Consider the following 13693-nt stretch of genomic DNA (forward strand, 5'->3'; position numbering starts at 1 on the left):
CTTGAACAGGGGTAATTTGTGAGCAGCAATACACTAGAGCAACACCACCCCAGAATTTCACTTCGCTTCTCCTCAGTTGGCAAATGTTGTTCTTGGTTTTTCTAATTCTGTTCATAAAGATGTAAAAGACTTGTAGTCTTTTGTTTAAAGGACATCCAACAGAGGGAGAGAGTGGAAATCTTGGTGGATATAATTACAATGTGGCATTAATAAACATTTATACTGCAAGTTTAGTCATTTACAGCTGACACCCTTAAAAGCCCATTTAGTTATCTCAAACAAAAGCAACAGTGTACCATAGTGGTTCTCAATCCTGGATGATTTTAGGATTACCTGGGGAGCTTTAAAAAGAAAGATCTTGGGCACAGCTTCTGGAGATTCTGATTTAATCAGTCTGAGATGGGGCTCAGGCATCTGTGTTTAAACACCCCAGGTGATCCTAGCAGGAAGCCAGAATTGAGTATGACCGGTAAAGCAGAAAGAGCACAAGTTCAGAGTGAAACATCAGCTTTCCTCTAAGGGATCTATCTGCTGAGATGTTACTCCCACAAGCTAGTACATTGACTGCTCTATGTGGTTCCAAAGCCAAGGTCAACCCCATGAGACACTTGTACCCTTGATTTTTCACGTAGGCAGTAATTCTCTTCATCCACTCATTTATTCAATGACAACTGAGCACCTAATGTACACTAGGTTCTGTACCAAGTGCTAGGGATTCATAGATGAGTAAACATGTTCCGTGCACTCAAGAAGCTCTTAGTCTACTAGGAGGGAGAAACACAAGAACAGGCAATGGTTTTACAGGTGCATTTACCTAAGATTTCCCAGGAGCTATGGAGGCCCAGGAGCACTGCACCTTAATTCACTCTTCACCCAATACATGCTTCTGGTTTCTTGCCAGGGAGGCTTGGCCTAACCCCCCTGATACTATCTTTGGTTCTCTCTTTACTGACCTCATCTAAATCTCTCTTCCTGTGGGAAGCCTTTCTTGAACGTATGGACCCATCCTTCGCTCACCCTTCTCAGAGCACCCGTCTTTGAATTTTTGATCTGGCTGTCATTTCTCTTAAACAGCTGAACTAAAAAAAACAGCTTCTCTCCTTTTTAAAAAATTGTTATTAAATACTTCATGTGCATTCATCTCAATTTCATCTCATTAATGAGATCACTAAAGAGTCCAATCTATGATCTTTATTTTTTATTTCTCTTTCCCTTGACTTAATTCATACCACAACTTGATAGGTATGTGAAATGTGGCTTTATTTTGGCAGACACATTTGCTTTGGAAAATACTCAGATTATCTTTCCAGTGGTACTTGTCACATCGTGGGTGCTCTAAAAGCCTCTGCTCTCTGTGTCTGGCATTAGAGACCTGGTAGGTTTACAATTTAATTCACCATCTCTGGAAGTAACCATGGGCTTAAAGAATGGCTCAAATAGTCTTGTTCAGACTGACAAACTGATTGGTCCTGCAGCTATCTTTCCCTCCCCACTGTCATCCAGTAAAATGTTTACTAATACACACAGTACATGCAAATCAAGACAAATTGTTTTTTTGTAAACTCTTTCACAAAGCAGAGATGGGAATACTTCTCAATTCATTATTTTATGAGGCCAGCTTTGCCCTGATACTAAACCCAGACAAAGGCATTAGAAGAAAATTACAAAAGTGATCTCTTTCCAAAAATACAGATGCAAAAATCCTTAAGAAAGCATTAGCAAGATAAAGTATTAGCAAGATAAAATAATACACTATGACCAAGGGGGTGGGATAAGCATTTCAGGATTGCAAGGTTGGTTTAATTAGAAAAACATCAGTCACTGTAATTCAGCACATTAACAGAATAAAGGAGAAAAAAGATCTCTTCAGTAGATACAGAAAAAGTATGTGACCAAACTTAACATGTGACTTATTTAGATAAAAACTCTCCACAAACTAGAAATAGAACTTCCTCAACACAGAAAAGGACATCTATGAGAAGCTGCAGCTAACACCATACTTAATGGTCAATGAACATTCTTCCCCTAGGAAGGCAAGGATACCCTCTCTCATGACTACTACTGAACATCTGATTGGATGTCCTAGTCAGTGCAATAAGGCAAGAAAAAGAAATAAAAGGCACACAGATTTAAAAAAAAAAGAAGAGGAAGAACTAAAACTGTCTTTATTTGCAGACAAAATGATTGTATATGTAGAAAAACCTAAGGAATATTCCAAAAACCTATTAGCATTAATAAGTTAATTTAGCAAGTTCTCAGGATGCAAAGTCAATATTCAAAAATCAATTATATTTCTACATACTAGAAAATAAAAATTTTACAAAATACTATTTATAACAGCATCAAAGAACATGAAATAAATGAGATTAAATTGAACAAAATAAGTACAGGACTTGGGGGGGCACCTAGGTGACACAGCTGGCTGAGCATCTGACTCCTGGTTTTGGCTCAGGTCATGATCTCAGGGTTGTGAGATCAAGCTTCACGTCAGGCTCCCAGCTCAGCATAGAGTCTGCTTAAGTTTCTCTCTCCCTCTCCTTTGTCCCCTCCCCCCTCAAATAAATAAATCTTAAAAAAAAAATAAGTATAAGACTTGTACACTAAAACTAAAATATATTGCTGAAATAAATTAGACTTAAGTAGAGATATCCAATTCACAAATTAGTAGACCCATTATTGTGAAGATGTCAATTCAATATAATTCCAATCATCATCCTAGCTGGCTCTTTTGCAGAAACTGATAAACTAATTAAAAGTGCATATGGAAATTCAAAGGACCTAAAATAGGCAAAACAATTTTGAAAAAGAAGAACAAAGATGGAAGACTAACATTACCTGATTTCAAGACTTAGCCTCAATAATCAGGACTGTGTGGTATTTAGTGAAGAGAAGACATAGATCGTAGGATGGAATAGAATCCAATAAAAAAAATTGAAGTAGTGATATGTGCTACAATATGGGTAAATCTTGAAAATATTATACTAAGTGAAAGAAGCCAGACACAAAAAGCCACACATTGTATGATTTGATTTATATGGAACGCCTGTAATTGACAAATCCATAGAGACAGAAAGTAGACCAGGGGTTGTCAAAGGCTAGGGGAAGGGAGGAATGGGGAGATATTGGTAGTGGGTGTGGAGTTTCTTTCTGAGGTGATGAAAATCTTCTGTAATTAAATACTGACAATGGTTGTATAACCTTATGAATATACTAAAAACCACTGAATTATACACTTTTAAAAATTAATGTTATGGCATGTAAATTATACTTCAATTACAAAAAAAATAATCAAGAGGTTAGAAATAGACTCACAAATGTATCGTCAATTGATTTTCAACAAAGATGCCAAAGCAGTTCAATAGAGAAAAGGTAGTCTTTTTCAAGAAATGGTGCTAGAATTGGATATACAGATGGAAAAATGGAGCTTTGAAATATATTACCTTGAAGTGCTTCCTAAGCCTAAAACTATAAAAACTTCTAGAAGAAAACATTCAAAAAAGTCTTCATGACCTTGGGATATGCAAAGATTTTGTAGACACACCACTAAATGCATGAATAAAAGAAAAATTTTATAATTTGGTCTTCATCAAAATTAAAAATTTCTCTTCTTCAAAGGGTAGTGTTAAGAAAATGAAAAATGCAAGCCACAGATGGGAAATTTTCATAACATATAAATCTGACAAAGGATTTATTTCCAGAATATATTGAGAGCTCTTCAATTCAATAATAAGTCAACCCGGTTTAAAAACAGGCAAAAGATTTGAATAGACACTTCACATTAGAAGATAAATGGCTATTTTACATATGAAAAGATGCTCAACATCATTCATCGTCAAGGAAATGTATATTAAAACCCAATGAGATACTACTTTCACACCCTCTATAAAAGGTAAAATTTAAAAGACCAGTAATACGTAGCGTTGGTGAAAATGTAAAGCAGTTGGAACTCCCATACACTAACGGTGAGTATAAAACAGTACAACCACTTTGGAAAATAACTGCTAGTTTCTTATAAAGTTAACCATATATTTAACATAATGACCCAGCCATTCCACTCCTAGGTGTTTATCCAAGGGAAAAGAAAACACATGCCCACATAAATACTGGTACACAAGTGTTCACAGCAGCTTTATCCATAGTAGACTAGAACCAGAAACAACGCAAATGTCCATCAACAGGTAAATGGATAAAGTGTGGTATAATCATATAACAGGATGCTTCTCACTAATACAGACTGTTGATAAATACACAACTTGGTTGAATCTCAAAAACTCTATGTTGAGTAAAAGAAATTGGACAAATAAGCGACACACAGTGTGATTCCATTTAATACGAAGTTCTACAGGAGGCAAAGCTAATCTACAATGATGATAATTATATCAGCATTTACCACGATGGAGGAGGTTGACTGCAAAGGGCAAGAAGGTTCTTTCTGGTGTGACAGAAACGCTTTATTTCTTGTTTGTAGTGGCAGTTACAGGATTCTTTTGTCAAAACTCACAGAACCATACACTTAAAGTGGGCACATTTTATTGCACATATAGCATATTTCAATGAAGGTTAAAAAAAGGTTACAGGTTGGCCAACTAAGTCACTGAATCTAAACCTAGTAAATACAGGTTGAAATCACATAAAGCTTCATCAACACTAAACACACATGCAAATTATTTACATTATGTAAAAGCCTTGATTGTGCTATTTAGTGCTACAAATACCAGACAGGGGAATGTCCTGTAAAATCTGCCAGTTTAGTGTGAATGAGTTTAGTATTTGAGCCTTCTAAGATGGCTGCATCAAGGGTATCCCCATATGGATTCTTCAAGGAACCCAATTACCATCTCTGCTGACTTCTAATAGGGTACCTAAGCATGAAATCTGGTATGTAAGCATGAACTCTGAGTGACCCCTAAAAAGGCAACAACTCCACATCCTGGATCTGGGGGATGGCCTGTATAATTCTAAGCAGAGAGTATTCACATAAACCAAGAGAATGCTGCAGAATTATGTGAATGGAAGACCCTGAGGTTGTGCAAAGCTTTAGATGGCTCCCATTTTTCAATATTCTGGAAAATATTCAGACTAAGTACTTCAATTTCCAGTTAGAAGAATATAGTTCCCTTTATCCATGACACCTGCTCTATTATGCCTAGCAATACCTCACCTCCCTTCCTTCTTTTGATACTGATTTCTTTCTTTTTTTAAAGTAGGCTCTACACCCAACTTGGGGTTTGAACTCATGACACTGAAATCAAGAGTCACATGCTCTACTGACTGAGCCAGTCAGGCACCCCTTGGTACTGCTTTCTTTGAGAAATCATTTTCCCTCCTTCCATGGTTTCTTTATTAATATCAATTAGGAGGCCCCTGACCAGGCAACACCCCTTACCATGGGTTGGCCTAGCTGAATCATATGCCCATCAAACTTTCTTGGGATCTGAATGGTGACTACAGCATTCAAGGATGGACCATTTTAAAGTACACATTAACTGTTCTGATGACGGAGCTAGGAACTTTCCCTTATTTTTCCTGCCCAGATTCCTGATGCTCTCCTGGTTTCTGGCCTTGTTCAGGCTCAGGTATTTTGGCTTTTTTTGTGAACTGCCCCCGTCCTTCCATTCTCTTCCTTTTTTGCTAAATCAGCCAGAGTTGGTTTCTGTTGCTTGCAGTATAACCCAGCTGATATAACACAAAAGTGAAAAATCCAAAGAAAGTAGCCAAAGCAGCAGCTTGGTTTAGTCTTGGCTTGGATGTAGGAGACCTGGCTTCCAGTCCTAGCTTTACTACTTATTAGCTATGTGACTCTCGGTGTTTGGGCAGGCCATTGTTGAGCGTCAGTTTGCTCATCTTCAGAATGTTCCATTAGTAGTTCTTAAATGCCTTGTGTGCCAGGCAAAGAAAATCAAAATGCAGTTTGATGTGTTTTTGAAAAGTGTTTATGTCCCACAGGATTTTTGAAAGAATCACATGAAATGACGTTCCATGAGAACGTTTTATCATATATAAGGATATTACCTAAGTAAATAAAAACCTTCTCTTTCTGAGCATCTTATAAATTACTTTTGCTCTGGTCCCTGAGGGGTAATCGGTTACTCTTTCCACAGGTAATTTAGTTGTTGGACCTGATGTGGTTATCTTGTTGATGATTAGTACATGCATCCAATGACTGCTTAAGCCTTTCTTGGCTGTACTTTAAATCAGGCAATTATATAAAATCTCTCTGTTGGCAAAATAAAGTATTTTCTGGAGTCAATTCAGAAATCTGGAGTGCTTCTCTGTATTAATTTTCCAATAATTATTTTATAAAAAATCATGTACACACAAAAATCCAACCCTTTTGTCCTTCTGCATGTTACTAGGAGGCTCTTATTTTGATATTAGGGCACAGTGACCAACTTTTGGCAGAGCGACTTGAGGATATAATTAACAGCTGACATACACTCTGCTTCCTGGACTCCTGATTTCTCTGGGAACACATTTAGAGCTGGGCAATAATGACCTATATGCACAACTGGATTTATTCTATTCTTAAATCTCTTAAAATATCCAAGTCAATGTGAAAAGTACAAATGAACTGCAGATCACTAAGCCTGAGTTTTAAGGACAGAAACAAATCATTTAAGATGAAAAAAATTGTAATTCAAACCAATATTAAGGAATTTGCTCCAGATGACAAGCTATCTTGACTCAAGAAATGGACACATTTGCACACACATGTATACACATGTACACAGGCGTACAAATGAAACCAACCAATAAAACACTGGAAAGGAAAACACTGCTACAAACATATTACTGTAGTTCAGGTTTCAGATTCAGGTTCTATGTAGGGTTCTATTTCCATTAATCCCTCTCTCCCTTTGGAGCTAAAACAATACAGCCCTGAAGTCACAGAATTTTGGTTGTGGAAGGATCCTTAGAAGTCATTTAATCTTATCTGCCACTTAGGGCTAGCGCTCCCTCTGCCGATGCCCCAAAGAAAGTCAGTAACTCATTTGAAGACAGGTAGTGTTGTGTAGCGGTTCAACATACATGCTTTGGGGCAGAGACATGTCTGGTTTACTCAGGCTTTAGCAGTCACCTAGGGTAAGTACCTTAACCCCAATTTCTTCATGTATATGTTTTTAAAGATTTTTTATTTATTTACTTGAGAGAGAGAGCACAAGCAGGGGGAGTGGCAGAGGGAGCGGGAGAAGCAGGCTCCCTGGAGCCCGACGACGTGGGGCTCGATCCCAGGACCCTGGGATCATGACCTGAGCTGAAGGCAGACGCTTAATGACTGAGCCACCCAGGCACCCCCATTTCTTCATTTATAAATAGTGAGTGATAACAGTGCCAGATTCATAGGGCTTTGTGAGGCCTGAAAGGGCTAATAAAGGTAAAACATCTGGCACATAGTAAGGACTTGGTATATAAAAAGTGTTCAACAAAATGATAGCTGGCTATTACAATAGTAATAGAGAGGCCCATTCCAAGCTTAAAATAGCTCCAGCTGCTAAAAACGTCAAAACTGGCTGCCTGTGATTTCCCTCCATGGATCCTAGTCTGCCCTACGGAGCTTAACTCAAAGTCCCTGAATCAATAACAACAGGAAGGCAGTGCTCCTGGTCCACATGCATCTCCTTGTTACCAAACAGAATGTGCACAGCTTCATGGACTGTTCCTGCTATGACCCTCCACGACCCAGGTCCTCTTCCCTGGACATGCTCCAGACTCTTGGAGCCCCTTTAAAAGCGGCACCTGTTTGGCTTTGTTTACATAAGGCTACCATATTGACTAGCTTGACAGAAAAGCTCAGTCCACGAGGGGTGGGGGTGAAGTGGGTGGATCATCTAACAGCCTTATAGTGTAGTGAATTAAAGCCCAGAAGCTAGTGTTAAGAGTTTGCCCATGAGGGAATCTGATAAGCCAGTCTTTTGCCAGCTGTGCAACATCTGGCATCTCAATTCCCTCGCCTGTGAAATAAAGGGTATGGCAGTACCTACTTAACTAAGTAACTGTGAGGTTTCATTGAGGTACCACGTTCTCTACTCCCAGGCTTTCCTGACCCCTCTTCCAGTCCAGTTTTAATGCCCACTAGTTCACGAACCTGCTTCATCAGGGTTACCAAGGATCCTCATGCAGTCATATCCAGTGGTCAAGCCTTGGCCTCCATTTTTCTTGACCACTTAGCAGACTGATTATGTCTTCATTCTCCAAACACTTTGTTCACTTGTCTTACAGAACATCACCAGCTCCTGGCTTCCCTCACCTCTCTGGCTACTCTTTCACGGTCACCTTTGCTGGATCCTTCTCTGTTTGAGCTCTAGATGCTCTAGAGTCCCAAATCAGCCCTCTTCAGTGTCGACACTCACTCCCCACGTAATTTCATCTAGTGTAATATTGTGGCTAAGAGCATGAACAGTGTAGCCAGACCACCTGGGTGAGTCCCAGTTCCATAGCTTACAAGTTGTGTCATGGATGCAAGAGATCTAACCTTTCTATCCCTCAGTTTCCTCATCCATAAAATGGGAGTAATTTCCTAAAGTTGTTGCAAAGATCAAATTAGTTAATACAGGTAAAGTGCTTAGCATGTGGTAAACACATGCTAGCTATTACTCAGTTTCGTGGCTTTATCTATCATAAATATACTGGTGAGTCCTGAATGTATACCCCCAGTATCCACCATTCCCCTGAACTCTCGTCTCTTATATCCACATGCCTACCTGACGTGTCCATGTTGATGCCAAACAAGATCTCAAAGTTCATATATCTAAAACTGAACCCTGATTCCATACCACCTCCCTCCCTGCCTTCCCCTAGTTGTCCCACCTCACAAATAGCCATCACAATTCACCCTGCTGCTCAGGTGAAAACCTTAGCATCATCTTCAACTCCTCCCTTTTCTCCTTCATCCAACTTTCAGCAAATCATTTTGTTCAACTTTCAAAATACATCCAGAATCCGACTTGTTTGTAATTCTTCCGCCACTGCCACCTGGACCATTAGTTCTCGCTGGAGCAACTGCAATACCACCTACTTGGTGGCCCTGTTTCCCTTCCCTCATTGCTCCGGTATGATCTATTCTCTACCCAGAAGCCAGAGTAGTCTTTAAAAATGAAAATCACATGTTGCCCTCCTACTCAAAACTCTCCAATGACTTCCCATCACACTTGGAATCAACTCTCAACTCTCATTTCCTAGCAAGGCTCTATAGGACCTGCCTTTGTCTACCTCTCGGCCTCGTCTCCTCCCACTCTCTCTCTGCCTACTTTACTCCAGCCACACTGTCTGCTCTTGTCTGTCCAACTTCACGTGCAAGCTTCACACCTTTGCACTTGCAGCTCCCTCTGGCTGGAATGTTCTTCTCTCACATTTTCACATGCCCCTTCCTCTTTCCTTTGCAAACTCTGCTCAAATGTTACTTCTTAGAGAGGTCTTCCCAGTCTACCTTATCTTAAAAAACACCACCTCTCCAACTCCTGCCCCTTGCTCTCTGCCCTTTTTTCCTACCTTTCTTCATAGCACTTAACACATCTGACAATATACGTTATGTGTTTGTTTGCCATGCCTACTAGAATGTCAGCTCCTCGGGGATCACAACATTGTTTTGTTCACTACAGTACTCACAGCAACTAAGCAGTGTCTTGGATACAGCAGGTGCTCAATAAATATATATTTTTTAATGCATGAAGAAATGACTATGCTTGGCACAGTTCTTGGGACATGGGCAGACAGCTATAAATTTGTGATGTCGATTTTAGAAGTTAAAAAAATGTTTAACAGAAAAGCCAAAATTCTTTAGTGATACTCAAGACATCAAAAATATAAACACATCATATTTCCACCCAATTTCAATATATACACATTATATTATACTTACTTGGAGTTTCTTCTAAAATTTCTTGGAACTTGGTTCTCTCATAATCCACCAACTGGCGTTGAAGATGTGGTCTGAGACTCCTAATTGTAAAATTGACCATGTCCATTTTCATGAGGTCCAGGACATGAAATATTTGTCTAAAAATTTTAGAGTTAAAATAATTAGAGAGGTGATTAAGAAATTAAGCTGAAATTCATTAACTGTGATCTATTTTACAGACTGGAAAAGATAAACATCCCCAAATAGTTTTGAAATTCCCATTGCCATTGGCAAGGTCACTTTTCATAGAAGGCATTACACTTGCATTCCAAATGTAATCTTCACAGATCTCAAGAGTATTTGCTTTAGCAAACACAATACTTCCAGCTGATCCATTACACCTGGCCGTAAACTGATAGACACTAAGAAGCATAAACAATGAGTCTTAATAAGACAAAGAACATTCAAGAAGGAATTTTCATTGGAAAGCCCTGAAATTTTAAGGAGTCTGAACGAAGTGTACATGGTTTCTATTCCTACTGGAATTGGGGGCGGTAGAGAGAAAAGAAAAAAAAAAAGGACAGGGCAGGGAGGCACAAAAATACTTAGCTTTGCTTATCTGGTTTTCTTCTAAGATCAAGGATTCCTTTGGGAGACCAGTTATTATTCTGTGTTGCTCAATTCCCACATTCCCTTTTCTTTTGTTTTGTTTTTTTTAATATTTATTTATTTGAGTGAGAGAGAGCACGAGCAGGAGGGGCAGAGGGAGAGAGAATCTCAAGCAGTCACTGCACCGAGGGTGGGGACCAATTCAGGGCTTGATCTCATGACCCTGAGGTCATGACCTGAGCCAAAAACAAGGGTCAAACACTTAACCAACTGCACCATATAGGTACCTGCTGCCCCACACTTCCCTTTTGAATGAACTCAAAGGTACTCTCAGAAAATGCAAGCAGCAAAAGTGCTAACCTCAGCACCTCCACGATGTTGCTGGTAGCCTTGAGCTCTCTGATATCGTCATCTCGCACGGGAGCACACAGCTTTCCCATTGTAGTGATGACATAGTTGGCCAGGCCTTGGATGTCAACAGCACTGTGCTCAGCCTGTTGCCTAATGAGGTCTGTGTCCAAAACTTCACAGATTTGGTTGCGAAGTCGGTTGCCGCCAGGAGTCAAAAAAGAGAGGAGAATCTACATAGGGAAAGGAAAGTTAACAGCATTGTTACATGAATAAGGGTTGTCATTTTTTACTTCAGTGTCTAGATGACTAAGCTCCTTGTCCATATTTTAATGCCCTGGATGCCAAGAAGCTTATACTGACTGGTGGTGAGTCAGAGGAGCACTCTAGTGTCTCAACTCTAAAAAGAAAGCTCTACCTTCTGAATTAAAGTGCCCCCACCCCTGCCTCCAACCCATGGAAGTTATTGAAACTATGAGAATAAGAGCAACTGGCAAGGAAGGAGTATTACTGAAATAACTTCAAAAAGTTTACATTGGGGTAGGAGCCAGATGGCAGGGGAGTAGACCTAAATTTCCACTCCTCCCAGGAATTCAGCTACATAGGGATCAAACCATTCTGAACACCTACGAACTCAACAAGAGATCGAAGAAAAGAATAACAGCAACTCTCTGAACAGAAAAGCAACCACTTTCTGGAAGGTAGGACGCGTGGAGAAGTGAATCCGAGGCAATATTCGGGAGGATAGACAGCGGGGGAGGAGGCCTCCATCAGGTGCTTCTGGCAAGTGATAGAGCAGCGGAGCACAAAATTGGAATTTTTAGAAGTTGGCTCCGCTGAGGGACCTTGCTCCAGTGGCTAAGTGGGGGATGGAACCCTGCTGGGACAGTGTGGTCTCAGGACCCTTGGGGTACAGAAAGACCGGGGGTGCCTGAGTGCGGCAGAGCTCCCAGGTATCGGGGCAGGGAAGCCGGCTGCAGAGACAGAGCCGAGGTGCGGGCTCTCAGCTCGGGGTTGCCATAAACTGTGATCTGCGGCACAGTCAGGCCACTGCTCTTCCAGCAGGGACCCAACAAGCAGCAGAGCTGGGGAGACTCCCCTTCCTCCCCTGGGAGGAGTGGTGCGGGAGCACACTGCAGGGATCTGCTGGGTTTGGAGACTCCAAACGGGGGCGGGTGCCAGAGATAGAAATGTTCGGTCACAGGCCAGGTGAGCACGGTGTGCAGCCGAAGACCGGGGAGACGGGAGTGATTGACTGCTTTTTTCTAGGGGCGCACTGAGGAGTGGGGCCCCTAGTTCTCGGCTCCTCTGGGGCGGAGATTGGGAGGCCGCCATTTTCACTCTGGACCTCCAAAGCTGAATGGAAAGCTTGCAGGGAACGAAAGCTCCCCAAAGCAAACCCGAGCAGATCACTTAGCCCAGACCTCCAAGGGCGGGGCAATTCCGCCTCCAGACATTTGGGAACCACTGCAACAGGCCCCTCCCCCAGAAGATCAGCAAGAACAGCCAGCCAAGACCAAGTTTACAGATCAATGAGAACGGCAAAACTCCAGCGCCAGGGGAATACAGCACAGAGAATTCATGGCTTTTTTCCCATGATTCTTTAGTCTTTCAAAGTTAATTTTTTTAACTTTCTTTTTCTTTTTTTAACTTTCTTTTTCTTTTCTTTTTTTTTTGAATTTTTCTTTTTCTCTTTTTCAACCAACATCTTATCAATCCCTTTTTTAAAAAATCTTTTTTATTTCTCATTTTTAGAGTCATATTCTATCCCTTCATAGTAGTTAACCTTATTTCTCGTATATATATATATATGTTGTTCTCTCCTTAAAATTTTGGGATACAGTTTCTTCTAGCAGGCCAAAATATACCCTAAATCTCTAGTGTATGGCTTTGTTCTAGTCTCCTGCTGGATCACATTCTCTCCCCCCCTTTTTTTTTTAAATCCTCTTCTTTCTTTTTTTCAACCAACTTCTTATCTTATCAATTCCTTTTATAAAATCTTTTATAATTTTCATCTTTACAGTCATATTCCATCCCTTCATAGCATTAACCCTTATTTTTGTACATATATAAGATTTTCCTTCTTTAAAATTTTGCAAGGCACTTTCTTCTAACAGACCAAAATACACCCAAAATCTAGTGTGTGGCACTGATTTATGCACCAGCCTGATCATATTTGATCATATTCTTTGTTGTTGTTTGTTGTTGTTGTTTGTCTGTTTGTTTTTATCTTTTCCTTTTTTCTTTCTTTCCCTTTCTTTTCCCCTGGTTTCAGGTCTCTTCTGATTTGTTTAGTGTATATTTTTCTGGGGACTTTGTTACTCTGTTAGCATTTTGTTCTCTCATTCATCTATTCTCCTCTGGACAAAATGACAAGGTGGAAAAAATCACCTCAACAAAAAGAACAAGAGGCAGTACCGACTGCCAGGGACCTACTCATTACGGACATTAGTATGATGCCGGAACTAGAGTTCAGAATGATGATTTTAAAGATACTAGCTGGGCTTGAAAAAAAGCATGGAAGTTATTAGAGAAACCCTTTCTGGAGAAATAAAAGAACTAACATCTAACCAAGCCGAAATCAAAAAGGCTATTAATGAGGTGCAATAAAAAATGGGGGCGCTAACTGCTAGGATAAATGAGTCAGAAGAGAGAATTAGTGATATAGAAGACCAAATGATGGAAAATAAAGAAGCTGAGAAAAAGAGAGATAAACAACTACTGGATCATGAGGGCGGAATTCAAGAGAGAAGTGATACCATAAGACGAAACAACATTAGAATAATTGGGATCCCAGAAGAAGAAGAAAGAGAGAGAGGGGCAGAAGGTATATTGGAGCAAATTATAGCAGAGAACTTACCTAATTTGGGGAAGGAAACAGGCATCAAAATCCAGGAG

The 13693-nt window shown here is 40.2% G+C and overlaps 1 protein-coding gene across 4 annotated transcripts in view; it reads right to left on the reverse strand.

Annotated features, from left to right (window-relative positions):
* Positions 1–13693, reverse strand: part of TCP11L2 (t-complex 11 like 2) — a 45977-nt gene that overhangs the window by 11870 nt on the left and 20414 nt on the right. For all 4 annotated transcript variants that reach the window (XM_027594487.2, XM_027594486.2, XM_027594489.2 and 1 more), the window contains 2 exons: positions 10808–11028; positions 9860–9996 (listed from right to left, as the gene is read on the reverse strand). In XM_027594487.2, coding sequence (XP_027450288.1) covers positions 9860–9996; positions 10808–11028 — 358 coding nt within the window. The remainder of the gene's footprint in view (positions 1–9859; positions 9997–10807; positions 11029–13693) is intronic.

Source organism: Zalophus californianus, chromosome 9 (assembly GCF_009762305.2).
Source record: "Zalophus californianus isolate mZalCal1 chromosome 9, mZalCal1.pri.v2, whole genome shotgun sequence".
Lineage (NCBI taxonomy): Eukaryota > Metazoa > Chordata > Mammalia > Carnivora > Otariidae > Zalophus > Zalophus californianus.